An 18,570-nucleotide genomic window follows, 5' to 3' on the forward strand; every position below is an offset into this window, starting at 1 on the left:
GTTTGGTCTTTGTCTCTTTGTATGCCGCATCTTGATGCTTTTCACCGAAAGTGTGGCGGGCTGGCTCTCAAACGCTACCCGGCAGATCTGATGTCAAGGGGATTCAGCTCAATTCAGTTCTTTATTTACCAGCGAGGAGAAAGTGTTGCTTGTGGTACGATGCAAGCCACTTGCAGAAACTTTGGTGACGTCATGAGCACTAACAAGTAGAGCTAACAAAAAGTATGGTGGGGCAGCCTAAAAAGAATGTAAACAATTAAGCCCCTGTGGCATTTAGCGCCACCTCTTGTTCAGTTTTCCAGTTCCGGCACGGCAGCTCAGGAGCAGCTGCTCCTGCCATCTCTATACACACAGTAGCACTGCGTTAATTCTTAAGCTACGTTCAGAGAACTCAGGCCAGCAAAACGAAGTCCAGCCTGCTGCGACACCTCAAAATCTGCTCTGTACGAACTAGTGTTCTGGCGGGCTACGTACGGAACACAGCGAGTCACGTTGTGTTCCGTGCATTGCTCTTCTTGTAAACGCGTGTCGTGACACCAAGCCACCAAGCGGCTACTGGAAAAGAATATGGAGGTTGCGACGTTCACATAGCTTGCAACAGGTGGCAGCACAAGCTCGCGGCTACGGAGAAACCTTGAGGCAGGAAACCTTTTGTACGTGCGTGAATAGTGACGCTTTCATGCGTCCTTTCCCATCATCATCCTACACCAGCAGTCCCACGCACCGGAAACGGGGCCCTGGATGCCGCTTCTTTCTCTCTGTACGTGACGTCAGGGCGTGACGTGTTACGGTCTTACGGCGACGCTATGGCACAGGAGCAGCCACCTGTCGGCAGCAAGAGGAGGCAATCGGCCTGCCTTGACATTGCTAATTAATTAAAATAGCTAATTAGTAGCTATTTCCATTGTCTTGCAAAAAAAGACAACGAACTATTTCTTAGATATTGTAACTTCGCATGAAGGGCGTTTTGAAAGTAGCGTTGAACCACCACTTTGCTCTAATTGGGCAAAAACTGCCTCTGAATACTAAGTACTAAAGCGGTCTCAAAAAACGTGAATCGCTGCTCTCTTATGAAGCATCGCACTTGTGCATGTGGGAAACATTTCTGATTTTGTATATATCAGCTACTCGAAAGAAATGTACTTTCACAGTTTGAGTTCTGGTAACAAGGATTGCTGTATTTTATTCGTTGATTCTAAAAAGGCACACCGACGCCGCGGGCATTAGAGGGGGGGAGGGGCGGTACGTCGGGCCGGATACTAATAATAGCGCTGGTACAGTTATTTTAGCAATAGGTGCCTATAGTATACGAGTCGTTTTCGTTATTTGCCGGCACCTTTTCGGAACTAGAAATTAGTCTAAATTCGTCGAGCCGCACCATCGCTTTCTTGCATGCATCAAAAAACTTCATAAACTTCTCTGCCTGGTTGATGCGACTCTGTAATTGCGAGGACCATCTTAACAATGCTGTCTAGAAAGGTAATTAGCGCACTGGTGTTGTTAAGTTGTGCGAGTAGTGCATTAGGAAATATACTTAAAGCCTGTCACTGTTGATGTATGATCACGACGTGAAACCATGAACGTCCCATGTGCCTTGTCGCTTCCTCAGCTCAAACACCCCCTTTGGCTTTGAATACATGCAGGCTTTTAACTATAACTACTACTGGCTTAACTGTTTACTGCTCATTTCCCTCGTGTGAAAAGATCCAAGAGGGGTAATATACGTTCCGACGTTCAGTAAATCAGGCCTGACTTGCCTGAACTCGGCCTTCGGCACAAATGACTCTTTAGAAGCGACGAGAAAAGCGGAGATAAATTGCTCATACACGACCATCTATTGTCACCACCATCATCATTAGCCTAACTAGGCCCAGTTTAAGACAAAGGCCTCTCTCTTTCATCCCTTGTTAGCGTTGTGGTGCGCAAGCCACGGCAGTATCATACCAGCAGGTTTTCGCATCATATCTTAAACTGGTGTTCGCACCTGGCTCCCGACTGTACGCATTCCTTCCCTGAGTGTCTGCTTTATTACCCGACCAAACCACTAGTCATCTGTTGCCCATATTGTCTGTCTTGTCCGTGTCCATGTCGTCGTGTCCGTGTCCTCCCATCATCATCGTCCCCCATCGTGACCTTCTTTTATCTCCTCTTCCCGTCCCCCAGAGCAGAGTAGCAGGCCAGATATTTATTTTTCAGGCCAACCTTTCTTATCAATAAACCCTCTCTCTCTTGTCCGCGTCCATTTCATCCTCTTGATTTCAGATAGGACGCGCTAAGTGTGTGTGAGGTGATAATATGCTTGCCGTATCGGCATGGCTAAGGCATGAACATCGATCAATAATGGCTGCAGCTGGTGGCAGGGGGGAGGGGGGGGGATAGAATTTTACGGCATAAGAGAAAAATGGCAGCTTTGAATGGCCCGCAGCTTCTTAAACAGCTGGCAAAGCATGAGGCTCCCGACTAAACGAACAAAATGCAGGGGTTCACCGTTAAGGATAGGCAGGGCTGAATGATTTCTTTGTATAAACCTTTCATTTAAACTTCTGGGTCTCTATGCAAACACTTTGTCGAGAAACTTTGCTTTTCTGGAAGGGAGCATTCTTCCTCTCAATTTGGAGGATGCTGATAAACTCTTCTTTGAGAGTGCTTGTCCCTGCGATGACCGCAAGATGGAGTCCACTCGCCCTATCGGAGGCGTGGTTGAACTGAGCGCAGATTTCCTTAGACAATGGGCAGTTTTATAATACGCGGGCGCTATCGATTAGGGGTGGACAGATGAATAGATGGCGGCAGCGCGCATGCGCAGAAAAATAATACCCCCCCCCCCCCCCCGTGTTATTTATTTATTTACCCCCAGGGCCAGGGGCATTACAGAGGGGAGTGGTTAAAATATATATACAACAATGAACAAGAAATGCAGTTAAACGTTATAAACAGGTTTCTCCTAATCCTACAATGTTAGCTAAACATTTCGAAACAGTTCGTTATTATTGATACATACTATTTCAGCTAGAAGGTAGTGCCATTCAAGATAAGTAAGCGGAATATATGGCTGACTGAGAAAAGTTTGTGTTACAACGACCCAGACCAACTTTGTGAATGTGATCAATGCGATGGGAGCGATTGAGCTTTTCAAGAATCAGTTCAGTGTTCAGTATGGGATGGTGGGATAGTTTATGATATAAAGCTAAGCGGGAAATTTTACGGCGAGACGCCAAAGAAGGCAGCTCAAGGCTACTTTTCATGATTGATATGCTGACTGTTCGGTTGTAATTAGAAAGGATGAAGCGAGTGGAATTATTTTCAACAAGTTTAAGAGAATGGATTAGGGTGACATGAGCAGGATCCCATATTGATAACGCGTATTCAAGTTTCGGGCGTATAAGGGTCTTAAAGAGCAGATATTTAAGGGAAGACGGATCACTGGAAAAATTATGGCGGAGGTGACCTAGCCAGCGACTAGCATTATTGATGATTTATTTGATGTGACGTGGTCCAGGATAAATTATTCGTAATATATACACCGGTGTACTTGTAGGCGCAAACGGATTCTGAAGCAGTGTTATTTAGGTAGTGAGTCGTGGGCCGGAATATTTACGAGACTCGTGCATGACTTTGCATTTGTTGGTATTAAGTTCCATGAGCCAAGTATTACTCCAGTTTACTACAGCAGTTAGGTCATTCTTTGCAATAGTAGTGTCGTTACAGCCTCCATGGTGGCTCAGTGGTTACGGCGTTCGGCTGCTTTGACCCGAAACACACGGGTTCGATCCCGTCCACGGCGGTCAAATTTCGATGGAGGCGAAATTCTAGAGGCCCATGTACTGTGCGATGTCAGCGCACGCTGAAGAACCCCAGGGGTCGAAATTTCCGGAGCCTTTCACAACGGCGCCCCTCATAGCCTTAGTCGTTTTGGGACGTTAAACCTCCATAAGCCATAAACCAGTGTCGTTAGCGTTCATTAGTTAGCGGAAAATAACACAGTAGTCAGCAAAAAGGTGAATATTAGAAGACACAGTAGAGGGAATGTCATTTGTGTAGATAAGGAAAAAAAAAAGTGGCCCAAGAACAGATCCTTGTGGTAAACCAGGATGCAGATGAGTTAGCGGGGATATATGGCCGTTAGCTACAACAAATTGTGAGTGATCAGTAAGAAAACATTCAATCCATTTCAGAAGACTGTAGTCATTATTTAACGGTTTTAATTTGTAAAGAAAGAGCTCGTGGGAGACCTTGTCGAAATCTTAAAAACTTTCGAGAAATAAAAAAAAAACACAATCGGCACGAGATGAACGGTTTGTAATGTTTTAGAGTTTGCTCGGGAAGGATGTAAGCTGCGTTACACATGAATATGATTCATGGAAGCCATGTTGAGACGAGGTGAAAAATGATTTTGGTTCAAGGAAGTTAATTAACAGAGAAAAAATTACATGTTCTAGCAGCTTGCAGTTGGGGCAGTACATGCAGCTTTTCTTGTCTAGATTTAAGTTTTTGTAATGTAGTTTAAAAAAAGAAAACCTGGTTGACGTTTGCTGAACTCAGTTAGTCTTTTACGAGCCATGCCGCTAGAAACAGCGTACTCTTTGTTAGCAGATATGTTATTTTCCTTCAGCTCTTTCCGCGAAAAAAGAGTTGTTTCTTCAGTCTCATAATTTATAATTTCACGATGATGGGGCGGGTATAAAACGGCGAAAAAGTGCTTAAGCGCTGCGCACGTTTAGTCGCGTCGTAGGAAGGTTGTCAATGATGGAAGCAAGAGCAGATATTATTGTCAGGGCGCTCATGAAAAATCAAGTTATTGCGACGCGACCGATGTTCAAATTCGTGCAAACGAAATAGCAGCTCGTCGTCGTCGTCGTCGTCATCATCATCATCATCATCATCATCATCATCACCACCACCACCACCACCGCCATCATCATCATTATTATCATCATCATCATCATCATCAGCCGGGCTACAACTACTGCAGGGAAAAGACCTCTCCCATGTCTCTCCAATTAACCCTATCCTTTGCTACCTGCGCCAACCGTATGTCCGCAAACTCTTAATCTCATCCGCCCACCTAACCTTCTGCTGCTCCCTGCTACGCTTGCCTTCTCTTGGAATCCACTCCGTTACCCTGAAGGACCAGCGGTTATCTTGCCTTCGCATTACGGGCCCTGCCCAAGGCCATTTCTTCCTCTTGATTTCGACTAGGATGTCATTAACCCACGTCCCTCACCGACTCTGCCCGCTTTCTGTATCTTAACGTTACACCTATCATTTTTCTTTCCATAGCTCGCTGCGTTGTCCTTAACTTAAGCGGTACCCTTTTCGTTAGCGTTCACGTTCCTGTCCTCTAGGTGGAGCAAGATACGAATGTTGTATACTTTTCTCTTGTGGGATATTGATAAATTGCCGTTCATGATCTTATCTGAGCTCGTCATAAGAGCTATTTAGTTGCGTGACAGATTGTTTCAAGGTGGTTATTTCAAGCAGCAACTGGCTGATGGGATTGGTCCTCTCTTCCAAGTCGACAAGCCGGTTTCGAAAATCTTCCATTTTAGTTTCAAATGTTTTGTGACCGTTCTTTATGCTTCTTACGTCGGCGGCCAGTTCCATTTTGCACTTCGAGCTCTGAAGCGAACGCGCAAGGACACCTTTCAAAAGCTCAAACAAAACATTCATTTGCGCAGTAGGGTCATCCGGCAAAGATTCTATATCGAGCAAGGTTTGAGAACGCGTACTATGACAAGGGTCGGGATTGGATTCCATGTCCCCTGAGCGTAGTAGCAACAATATCATCGAACAACATTCGCTCACAGTGTCACAAAAAAAAAAAAAATTCGAGGGCACGGGTGCAGAAATAACCATCATCTGACCGTTTAGTAAACAGAGAAAACCTTTTACACTGTCGGAAGAAAAGGGTGATGGTTAGGAGCCATGATCCGAGGACTGCTCTCGTGCCCACTCACCACTCACCGTGCCATTCATTGTCCCGCGCATGCGCACTGACTACCCGCTATTCCCCTATCCCCTAATCGATAGGGTCCCCCATTCAAAAACTCCCTAATATTGCCGCGAATGGAGGAGAATTGAACATACATGGTCTGGTACAAGCGCATGTCATTCGGTTTTGCCGAGATTTACATCCAAAGAGGACATGCTCTGATTTTAGCCGGAGCTTCGGCTGAAATCCGGCAATTTGGGCCATTAACTGTTGTCGTTGTTGACAAGGAAGGCGCTGGTCTGGCTTCATTGTGGTCGCAAGTAAGCTTTGTAGACGTGTAATGATCTCCCTTTTTCCTGGCAGCCGAAACCTCAACATGAGTTATATGGACAGTGCTCACGTTGTTTATGGGATTGCTCAGAATAACAAAGGAGCGGTGTAATTGCTGCTATGCCTAAACTGCCCCAACGGTGGAATCCGTGTGTGCTGAACCGTGCTTCGTTGCCATAAAGAAAGAACGGTTTTTGAGGAAATGTATTCATGCATGTGTTTTGTCATGTCATCCAGGACGGTGAGCAACGGCATGTGGCTGAAGTATGACGACACGCAGTTCAGGCTGTTCTTCTGTTGTCGAAGATCTTGCCTTGGAAGGTTCCGCTGATGTCGAAGCTATTCTGTCAGGTCATGCAGCACACTTAGCGAGTGAAATGTTGACAGGCGAGTCGAAATGGTCGGTCCATGTGTCTGTTTCGAGAAAGCATCGTTAAATGAACCGCTAGTTCCTCCCCAACCTCCCTTTCCATGGCAGCTTTAGTGGCAGAACAGTTCTTTGAATCGGCATCAGATGGCGCCACCAGTACACAGGTCGCGACAACGGACCAAATTGTGCTCTTCCACGGGAGGTCTTGCGGGGAGCGCGCAGTGTGCGCGGCGAGAAGCTACCAACACCACCGCAGGAGGGCGCCACGTTCCCGTAGGCGCTGGTTTTCTCCTCGCCCAACGGAGGCGGCACAACGGGCGCGGCAAACAAAGCGGCAGAAGCAGCGGCGAAGCGCTGCTTGTCTGAGGTGTGGGCGAACGCTAGGGCGACATTAGCCAACTGTTTTTCACTGATAGTTTTTCATTTTCGTCGCTGCTAGTGTGTGCGCGTGTTTTCCGCTCCGCTCTCGATATTGTTTTTGTTATTTTCTTTTCTCCACATCCGGCCAGGGCACATTTTTTTGAGGCGGCCGCCTGTTTCAAACGGAAGGCCAACTATCTTCATAATCATGTGAAAGCTACTTGTTTTTGTGGCCGATGCTGCAGACGACTCAGATTTATAATTAATGCTGACTGTATCAGGCAAGTCCATCGTCCAAACGTCGTACTGACGCAGCATAATTATTAGCGAATAACTAAACGTTAGTAGGAAATACATGGCACGTGAAAATAGAAAGAAATATGCATAAAAGTATGGCTTACAAAATGTCGTCAAGGAAAGTCAAACATCATATAACTTTTAGATGGTTAAAAAAGGCATAAAACATATACTATAACATATTTGCTTTACTAGAAAATTAACCTCATGTAGCTTGATTTCCGGCGTTAAGATGTCACGTAATAACAGCACAATAGAAATGAGCAGGAAAATATGGATAAAAGACACTAGGGGGATTACTACGTTAGACGTGCAAACAAATATTGGTTCACGGCAGTTTTAAATGATGATAGAGAATGGCGATTTTTTCACAATATAAGGCAGAGAGTTTTAAGTTGTTATGCCTGAGAATAATACAGTCCGCTTTCCAAAGCAAGTCAACACTTTAGGTTAGAGTATATTGGGTTTTTTCAACTAGTCGAGTTCGCGGTATAGAGTTGACGACTACATTATTTCTCCGTGGGTGTATTTACTGACGCCAATTTGAGACAACTGTTATGTAATACATGGAGAGCAGCACGACTGCAATAGATTGGCGATACTGGCGCCCTCAGATGGGCTTGCTAAACAGCATGTAAGGTATGATTCCGTATGAAAGAAAAGTGTGAAGTCGACAGTATTCCTAGAGCAAAAAAAAAATGCGGCTGTTAATCAGCACACACATTACGAATTCTGAAGCCAAGTTTGGGTAGAAGTAACTTTATATGCTGATAAAATTTTAGCGGACAGTCAAGGAAAACACCAAGATAACATAAGGTATGAGATGGATAAATAACATAAGAACCTATATGAAGTTGGAGGGCAGGAGAAATCAGTCGTTGGCAGAGCTATGGGAAAAAAACTGCCTGGCAAAATCACGGCAAAGCCGTGTTTCAGCTGCGTTTCGTGTATACCCATTGCCGCTGCTGTGCTGGCGAGTGACACGCGTACAAGCCAGGGTGTCTCGATGCCCGACGTGGTGGCGCTGCCGCGAAGGCACCCTACTGTATATAGCAGCATGTGTAAGGATACAGCACCTGTGCAGCAGTGCGGACCGACATAGCTCTGTGCGTCTGAAAAATTATGGAGCAAAACTAGCGCTGGTGTCAGCTTGCTGTCGGCCGCGAGGCGCCGTCTGCTACTCGAGCTCTTATTATTGCGCGCCTGCAAGGATTGCAGCCGACTGTTCCGTAAAGCCAAATGAAGTGTAATATGAAGCTTATTTGTCAATTAACGCAATCCATGAGAAGAAGGAAGAGATCATGACGAACTGAACGCTGTAACCACTTCGTTCATCTATGTCATGCTTTGAGGGAAAGTGTGAAGCATGTGACGGAGCGGAGAGGAAGAGTGCTTGCCGAAAGTATATACGTGCGAATTTCACCGTGCGTCACAACCATTGAAGTTATTCCGACTTGGGATAACGCAACAAGGAAGTGGTGCCGTTACACACTCAGTAAGCGTTCAGACGGTAAGGCCAGTAAGCCACGTGCGCTCATACTCGGTACTCGTCTTTGTGCCGTTGATATTTTTACGATGCTTAAAGAGATATCGAAGGTAAATATTAAACTAAGCATAACGGATTCTACTTCTGGAACACTGCACTCTAAACACAAACACACCTATGTGGGAGTAAAAATGGGGCAACCCTTACAAAACTTTCTTCAGGCAGTCTGTAGACTGTCCATAGACTTCTGTCTATAGGGCATATAGACTCTCTATAGACAAACCCTACAGAACAGTCTATAGGCAATACAAATCCTACAGACAATCTATAGATTTATGGCCATACAATTTAGTAGACTTTTGTCGATAGACAGTCTATAGACTATGAATATACAAAAAGAAGTATATATAGGAAGGCAACGGAGTCTATAAGAAGCCTATAAACTTTCTATAGACCATTTTTATAAGGGTTAAGCTGTCCTCTAGTGCAGATCCTTTTATGCACAGAGGATAGCTCACTCCCGTTTTATTTATTTCTGTTTACAAATATACCAACGTTTTTTTCTGAGCGTAAATGTGGCTGCGTTGTTGAGATAATCGTAAATGAAAGCCCCGAAATCTTTCCGCATTAAAAACCACCCGCGAAAAATGAGCGCAGTCACGTCATTTCTATGACGCATTTGCGATGGAGCTATTCGACCAATCATGCCTGAAACGCGGCCGGAAACTGGAACTAGCCTGCCGGCCGAAAAGTTTTGTTTTCTGTAAAAATGGCATATTTGCTGTCACGTGACTCCAATCTATCTGTATAGGCTTAGTATTCCCCTTTAGAGTCCCTTTAAGTCTTATGTGAATGCTGCGCGTGTCATAAGGTCAACGTCGACTTGCCCTGCACTCCTGGCCAGTGATATCGCTCCCCAGTTTTAGCGAAAAACCAGCTTCGAGTAGCGCCTTCTTCGCGCCATATTTTATGCCCGAATTGGGAAGCCGGGTTTAATGATTTCACGCTTTTTTTGCTTGGACAAATTACTGTTTTTATAATTGTGTTCCAATTACTCTCCGTCGTTGACAAAAAGCTCCTTCGATTCGTAGCAGGTATGGCTATGTTCATATCTACAGCCAAAAGGACGAGGAGGACGTAGACACGATGAACACCGGCTGCCTCTTTCCCGTCTATCTGTTGTCCTCGTCCTTCTGTGCAATCGTATCCAACATTCTTGGAAAACAATTTTGAATATTGTAAGGTACTGTTATTAAAGCATTGCAGGCAATGATCCATTCTTCTGATATGTAGCAAAATCATTCTTTTAGACTTATGTTTCTACCCCTTGCGTCTAGCATTCAAGACTGTCATAGAAAACCAATGGGGAACACTTTTGACGAGAGCAAAAGCGTTGATAGCAAAAAAATTTCAAGCGTGCCGTCGGCATATCTGCGGGTGTATTGATCGTTAAAGTGAAATCTTGCAATGTATGAAAAAATGGCGTTCACAAACTGGTTCTCGTTCAGAAATCATTTTGTCCGGAATGGTTGGGCATGGGGTATGAACATAACTGCACCTGACCAGCAAGCCTAAAGCTTGCGTTTTCCAATCGGGTGTTGTGCGTTCTAGAGCCACTTTTGACATTTAGTCGAGCGTCGCTTCAGTCATGTGTCGTCAAGCTTACGAAGGAGTAGCCGCAGGGAGGAGGTAGCCTCAAACGCAGCGGCTAGCCGAGTACTTTGCGAAGAGGCGCCTTTTGAGGGCTAAATGTCTTGGGCGAGTGAACGCTTTGCTCACTCCTTTGTATTCCATTCTTTTCACATTTATGTAATTTAACTAACCCCCTCCCCGAACTGCAATGCAATCCGGGAAGTTGTGGATAAGTAAATAAATTAACAAATAATAACATTAATAAATAGGATCAGGCTGTTCCTATGAGATCATCCCACACTTATGTGGCTTCTAAAGTGTTGCGTTCCTACGTGATTCACTTGTCGACGGCTCTTGCGAACCATATTTATGCATATGCACTGCTTATGCATATATTTATGCAATATCTGTTGATGTTATGCTGTTAAAGAGGGGAAATGTCGCAGAATCGGCAGCTCAAATTTCTGTGAAAAACATAACTTCTAAAGCTGTGCCGTAAAGCCCAATGGGTTACCGGCCCCAACATCACTGCCTTCGTAAAGCCGCCGCGGTGGCTGAGTGCTTGTGGCGCTCTGCTGCTGAACCGAAAGACGAGGGTTCGATCCTGGCCGCGGCGGTCACGTTTCGATGGAGGCGAAATGCCAGAAGCCCGTGTACCGTGCGATGTCAGTGCATGGTAAAGAAGTCCGGATGGTAGAAATTTCCCTAGCCCTTCACTACGGCGTCCCTCATAGCCTCAGTCGCTTTGAGACATTAAGCCCCCATAAACCATGAACAAAACCGTTCTTGCCCTCGCGAAATACAACTACGCATCTGGGCACTCGAAAGAAGCCAGTCACGATGTACATACGCTGCGGTGTCAGCTGAGATGAGCAGCTCTGTTTTATGTAAATCATTTTTCCCGAATCTGATCAGTACGCAAATTGCCACTGCAAGAAAGAGGCGCGGCCCGCGCCGGCGAGATGCATGCAGCATAGGTTATATTTGTTTCTCCGCTCGGTCCTGGTGCTTTGCGCAGCGAGTGATTTCTGCAGTCATACACTAACTAGCCGTGACATCAAGCTCTCCGTCAGCCTGCCCCCCCCCTCCCCCCCCCCCCCACAACTTCTAGCTGCTTTGCTCAGTATGTGCCGAACTTTTTCTGCTTACATTTCATGCTTTCTTGCTTGAGTTTGTCCTCATTGAGAAGCTTTCTTTTTGAAAATTTCCCTTCGGCAGCTTGGCACAATGTTGACCGTTCAGGTCGTTCTTTCTTTGCAGCCTCTACTTGTAAGAAACGTCTGCTCCGTTATGAAGGACTTTGAAGTTGATTTCGAGGAGAAGGCTATAGTTTAGTACATGGCTGCTATTTCCTGTAAATTGCGAGTCGTGGTCCCTTAGTCATTTCTTTCTCTTTTGTTGTCCCTGACTCTTTCGAAGTCTTCCAACACCGGGAACACTCTTCGCATGAACTTAACACCTTACTGTACTTAACACCTTAAGTACAACTCTCTGTACTCTCTGTAGTCTCTGTAAAATAACTGAGAATGTGTACATGCACGACTCAGTCGCAAGTACCTGCAACCGCTCTCGGTCATTGAAACGTGTACTGACCCCACTTATTGTTCAGCTTACATCATTAAAGGGCATATGTAACACGTGACCTTGCTACGATGTCTATTCACCTGCATAACGGTATAGTCCGCCAACAATCATTGCGGCTTCCCCGGGCTAGGTATACCTATTGGGCGTTACTGTGCAGAAGAATGACCTGACACGTATACCAGAACCGTCAATGATTCTAAAAGAATAATTGCCACGCAACCATGCCGAAACGGATGCCAAAATTTTCAAATTGACAAAAAAAAAAGACAGAGCGATACAAAAACGGACGACACAAAAGTTAAAACTCAGCGACCCGGTGTGCGCAGTGGAACAATATATCGAACAGTAGATTGGCGTGCGTTGCTCACAAAGCCGTCCCGGCCGCATGAAAAGAGCCGTCAGCCGCTGAACCGTAGCCGCAGGGACAGTCGGTCCATCGAAGCTTCCCGGAAAGATCCGGGAGAACGGGCGACCTGGCACCGGAAGTCCCACATTTGAATGCCGCCGGCCGCGCCAGGAACGCGGGCACCGCCATTGGCCCGAGCGGCCAGCGTTCCGTGACGTCAGAGTGCGCGCTTTCTGCAACGGGCCAATGGCCAGGCCGGAAGCGGAGGACGCGTGGCGACAGGCGCCCGCAGAGCCTCCGGGTCTTCCTGTATAGCTGCCTAAGGCCGGCGCGTGTTGATGATCGCTGAGCACGGCGCGTTTTTGCTGGTCCGCCGGTTGACTGGACTCTTCTCGATGACTGTGTCTCTGTGCTCCGGGGGGCTGCGGTGAACAGCCACAACCGGGGATGACGGACGCTTTTTGCTCGTAGACGGTGCTTCGGCCCAAGATGGTCCATAGCTGGTCCACCATGGTGCCCCTGGTCTCGTTTCTCGCCGCGCTAAGGATTTTGACCGAAGGTGAGTACCGACTTTCCCCCCATTTCCTCCTTGCTTATGCAGATTTCCCTAGATCTTATCAACGGGAAGCTTGACCTACTTACCTGCGATGTTGCACTGTGTGATCCAGTAGTTTGAGCATTATGATTGGGTTGAATATCTCGTCAGAACCGTGAAAGCAGTCAGCGGTGTTTCTATCATTTGCTCTATTAGCACAGTGTTACCTCATGTATGTCGTTAATTCGTCCGTTGCACATGCGCTCATACTTTCCGTTATTTTAATAACCATTCTAGATGCCAGTGTTCATTAGATATTGCAGGCTGCTTCACTTTAGATAGAAAGGACGGCAGGAAAGCAGCTCTCCGAACGTAGCCCAATTTCTATGCAGCTAATACGTCCCTCAATTTAGCAGACTCGAGGCATGAAAACAGATGAAGGAACCTCTCAGTGTAAGTCATTGGTTGTAACAATCTGCGCTAAGATACTCAAATGGAAGGTCAGTGCTCCTACCCTAGGTTGCACCTAAACATAGAGATCTGGAAGTTGCAGTTGTCATGATGTAAGACAGAGCGAACTAAACATGTTGCTCGACAGTTACCCACTTCCTGGCTGGAATTACTAGTTAGCTGTCATTTCTGTCTTGTTTAAAAGTTGCTAAATGCTTTTGGTAAAAGTTTCTTGAGTTCGGTATGATAGACCTGCCGGGCTACGGAAACAAACCACGCTGAGCGCGCGCGCTCTGCAGTCCGCAAGTCGCCTGTGGTGTCCATTTGCCTATTAGTGACAGTTGCAGAGAAAAAGGTTCATGAGTTTGATGAACGGGCTACAGGACAAACTTCATAAAAATTTAGACTTATCGAATAAACTCTAGTGATAACGACGTTTACAACCCGTTGGGAAATCAGTGAAATCTAATGCTGCTGGAGTAAGCCACAGTAAAGCCTGTTCTAAAGAATCTCCCTTCATTCAAAGCGGTATGCAGGTAGCGTCATGCAGCGATCAGTGTGCCATGCCGTACTAAGCGATCATTTATTTAATAACAGTATCTGCGGTGTGAACTATTTATTCTGTTTAACCATGCATGCCCTTTGTATCACCGGTAATGCGGAGTTAAAAAATGTGGGGCTATTTTTCTTCTCGCATAACTGGAATCGGTAACAGAATTGGAGAAGCGGCCTTTTTGAACACATTTATCAAAGCAAGGTCAAAATATCAGCTCCTAGGAACGCAGTATACTTGATTTACTAATGCAAAGCTAACCCTAACGGTAAAGTTTTTGCGATTGTACTGCTGCACTGGTCGGTAATGAAGCAGTTTCGAATTTTTGCTCTTGATTTACTGTATGCATCTGCATGTCTACGCGTAGTTTTATCGTCTTTAGACATTCCGAAATCATCAAAATTAGCCTAACTTTAATATAAAACAGTCATGTTTTTCCTAAAAATCTTCCAAATTTTTTTTGTATTCCTGCAATGAAGATACCGTTAGTGATGAAATCCTAGATGCTCTCAACTTTTATTCGACGTTTTCAATGCCTGGACAATACAGGGTTATTGTCAAAGTTTTGCTTTCTCCTATCGCTTCTTTGTCGGTACTGAAGGATGTCGTCTTACCAGAAATGCAGGTTGAAGCTGTCGGTATTTCCAGAAACCTAGGCTCTGGCTGTCGCATTAGATGTAAACACAGAGCTGAACTTAATGCTGAGAGAGGAAGTAAAAAGAAAGAGCAAAACTAGCAGAGCACCAAAGAGTGCCTAGAGCGTATGCATCACTGCGTTCTTAGAAAAAACAACAACAAAAAAAACGCCGTGCTTGTGTTTCCGCTTTCAGGTTTCTCGAGTCGACTTCTGTTTCTTTCCTTCTTCACTTTTGAACTATTTTCCTTTCTTCACTGCGGTGGTGAGATATTTGTGGTCACATATACGGGTTCAGACATTTTTATTTGGCAACTGTGTGGTCTATAGACACACCTGTACTGAAAATGATGGCCAGATGTTGAATTCACTGATTTCTAATGAATTCCTGCCTGTCTTTTTTCTGCCGCGTTACGGGTCCATGGTATTTTCATGTTTTTTTTGCAGATTTTATAGTTTTGCAGAAAGTTTATAGCCTGGTTTGTTTGTCATTCCGTACGCAGAAGTAATCGACACTTACTCAAATGGGTAAACCTTTCTCGTGTTCTAAAAGCTGAACTTAAGGTTCTAAAACGGGGCAACGTGCTATTGCGACAAGCTCGCTGCTATCTTCTTCTATGCTGAGTATTTCCCGCGGCGAGCGATTAAATGCAACGTGGATGAAATAAATCTGTCCCCTATAGCAGCATGACACGGAAATTGGGGTTAATTGGTCTTGCTCATTCGCGCAATGCGACTGAAGGCTGTAGCTAAATAACGGAACCCATCAGAACAACGCTTCTGGTCTCCATCATTTTAAGTACACTTCGCGAGCTTCTCAGACCAGGAGTGAAACATCTAGGCCTTTTATTTTTCTTCAACAGTTCAGTGCACCTTGCAGATGGTCTGGAATGCGTTCTTGTTCGGGTTTATTTTCTTGTCTGTTCAGTGTCCTTCAGACGCAACGCAGTAAAGTTGTAACCAATATAAAGAAGTCCTCTTCAGTGTTAGCCGAAGAAGACCAGTAAACCTTTCCTCCTGTGCCAGTCACGTGCTCTCCAATGAAACTGACAGGGCAGCACAGGGAACCAGAGGGGCCAGCCGTACACATGTTTTTTACTTGTCCCGCTTGAAAAAAAAAATAAGAACTTCGAAAGAGCGCTTTATTCTGGGAACGTTAAGCCCAATATTATGGTCTTCATAATGATCCTAACTGCACGTTGTAGAAACGAGTGCGTACTGCCGCCTTTTTTCACCTCTTTGCACGGTATTCCCGCTGCACTGTGTGCACTGTACGTGGCCGAAGGTGCAGTGTAGGTCAGGGCACATCCCCTCGTAGCGTTCTAAATAACGTGTTTGCTGTACCTATATATAGAGCTTGTCTGAAGTTATGCAACATGGGAGTTCCTGCCGCTGACGTTGCCATAACACCAACGCGAGTCCTTTAATCTTATTATTGACATATAAGGGGAACTATTCTCAGGGCTCACAACCGCACATGCTTTTACAGGGAACTCACGATCAGTCTAATTCGCTCAGGTTGTTTTCTTGATGTCCTTTCGGGTTGTTATCTTCATGCAAATGTTTTGATGGTTGAGGTATCCAAGCTATCCGACACCCAGCTCATGTTAAAGGTCTAACCAACTGACCCAAGGCATAAGATAAGGACCGTATTGGCGCCTATTACTCGATTTATCTTTTCCATTTCATTTATATTGATCGAAATAACTAGATCCTTGATAATTTCAGGTTTATGTAAATAGCTAATTTTATTTATGATCTGCATAGTCAAGTGCTCGATGATAGTAATCGTGGACAGGCATGAAAGGAAGAAAATTTGAAGGTGGCAGTCACTGACCACGTCACGATGCGATGACTTGCTTTTTCGGAGTGCATGCATGGTTCCTCATGAATGCCCAGACTTTCTTTCCCAGGCAAACTGCGTCATTGCATCAACCTGACTCCACGAAAAGATAACGTAGACTTCAGGAGATGGTTAAAAATGTTTTGCATCGTTTATCTACCAGTTGTTTTCCGCTGTGTAATGTTGTAAAATATATCCTGACCTTTCATTAAAATTTGAATCGCATATGAATCAGCGGACTCTTTTGTCATCACTTATTGCTCAAACCCTTTAGAAACCATCCTTTCTTAAGAAACGTGCTTAGGTTCATTAACTGCTTCAGCTTTGGTCACACGCTCCTTGAATTCCAATGGGAATACAGCTGCTCCCTGTGCTAAGGTTGTGTTCTGTGCCCGCCTGTGGAATAAATCTGAATGCTCAATTCTATACTTCTGAAAATAACAGTCAGCTAGTTGTAGTGAGGTGTTCGTGTAAGGTTCTACATTCCAAGTAATGCTCGGATTGAAGACAAAAATGCCTGCGACCAACCATGGAAAGGAGAGCAGAAAGCATTTCCGAGCTCTGATTGCTATTAATCGGTGTATAAATATACGCACATACAGCGTATGATTGGCTAGAGCGTACTAATCTCCACTGGGTTTCAGCTGTGTCATAAGGAGTTAAGAAAATTTTAACCGCATTCATAGAGTTCTTGCACCAGTCTGATATCAGTGGTTACGACCTCATAGTAGTAGCTAGAAGGCAAATAATAAACCTTTTTCCATTTTTAAACGCATGTTATCGGCAACTATACAACGAGTGCCAGATGTAGTAAGACTTCGGAGAATTCGCTATGTATTATTATGAGTAAGAGACCCTTCCTACAACTTCCGGCCCGTGCCACTCTGCGTGCCACCTGAAAAAGCACTTCTGGTGTCGAGACCATACCCGCCGCGGTGGCTCAGTGGTTTGGGCGCTCGACTTCTGATCCGGAGTTCCCGGGTTCGAACCCGACCGCGGCGGCTGCGTTTTTATGGAGGAAAAACGCTAAGGCGCCCGTGTGTTGTGCGATGTCAGTGCACGTTAAAGATCCCCAGGTGGTCGAAATTATTCCGGAGCCCTCCACTACGGCGCCTCTCTCTTCCTTTCTTCTTTCACTCCCTCCTTTATCCCTTCCCTTACGGCGTGGTTCAGGTGTCCAACGATATATGAGACAGATACTGCGCCATTTCCTTTCCCCAAAAAACCACTTATTATTATTATCATTTGTCGAGACCAGTGTAGCGGCCCCGTCTAGACACCAGACCTACTTTGTCAGGTGGCGCCCCCACACAGAGTGGTACGGGTCGGAACTTGGAGCGGAGTCTCTTTTGCCCAAGGTGACACTTTCTTTATCCGTCTTGTACTGCATTTCCGTGCTACACCTTCAGCAGATTTCATATTTTAGGTTTCGAGCATCAGCACCCGCGGGTTTTCTCACTGAAACACAAAGAAAGAAAGAGAGAGAGAGAAAGAAAGGAAGGAAGAAAGAAAGAAAGAAAAAAAAGAAGGGAAGGAAGGAAGAAAGAAAGATCGAAAGAAATACTAAATAAATAAATAAATAAATAAATAAAGAAGCAACAAACATGAGTGAGCTGGTGCTTTGCCACGCGTATCAAAATACCAGGTGCATATTTTCAGTCAACCAGTACACGCTGTATAAATCTAGAATAGGCCGTTGCAACCTGAGTTGTGTACAGGTTGCAGCAAATGTGAAATGAAATACTTAGCTTCCACTCAAAAAGACCAAATTGGTTGCTACCTCTTACGTTGAAATTGACGAACAAGGGGTGTCAGCAAGTTTTGCTCACTATGCTGAAACTTTCTTTTTATTTACTGGTAGTGTCAAAAGGTGTCGAATTCAAACGGCGGCCACGAATGTACTTCTATGCAAGAACTTGATTACTTCTCAGTATAGTTGCCACGGGAGGCGGCACACCTCCATCCACATCGGCCACCGGCGTTCTGGTCTCTGCATTCAGGCGCACGCTCTGCTACTGATCCGGAGTTTCCGGGTTCGAACCCGACCGCGGTGACTGCGTTCTTATGGAGGCAAAACGCTAAAGCGCCCGTGTGCTGTGCGATGCCAGTGCACGTTAAAGATCCCCAGGGGGTCGAAATTATTCTGGAGCCCTCCACTACGGCACCTCTCTCTTCCTTTCTTCTTTCGCTCCATCCTGTATTCCTTCCCTTACGGCGC

At 45.4% G+C, this 18,570-nt stretch overlaps 1 protein-coding gene across 2 annotated transcripts in view; it reads left to right on the plus strand.

Annotated features, from left to right (window-relative positions):
• The window catches only part of nompA (no mechanoreceptor potential A), a 98,425-nt gene that overhangs the window by 14,660 nt on the left and 65,195 nt on the right, over positions 1-18,570 (plus strand). For both annotated transcript variants that reach the window (XM_077643902.1, XM_077643903.1), the window contains exon 2: positions 12,809-12,896. In XM_077643902.1, the coding sequence (XP_077500028.1) occupies positions 12,827-12,896 (70 nt within the window). In that variant the 5' untranslated portion in view covers positions 12,809-12,826. The remainder of the gene's footprint in view (positions 1-12,808; positions 12,897-18,570) is intronic.

The sequence above is a fragment of the Amblyomma americanum genome, chromosome 11 (genome assembly GCF_052857255.1).
Source record: "Amblyomma americanum isolate KBUSLIRL-KWMA chromosome 11, ASM5285725v1, whole genome shotgun sequence".
Lineage (NCBI taxonomy): Eukaryota > Metazoa > Arthropoda > Arachnida > Ixodida > Ixodidae > Amblyomma > Amblyomma americanum.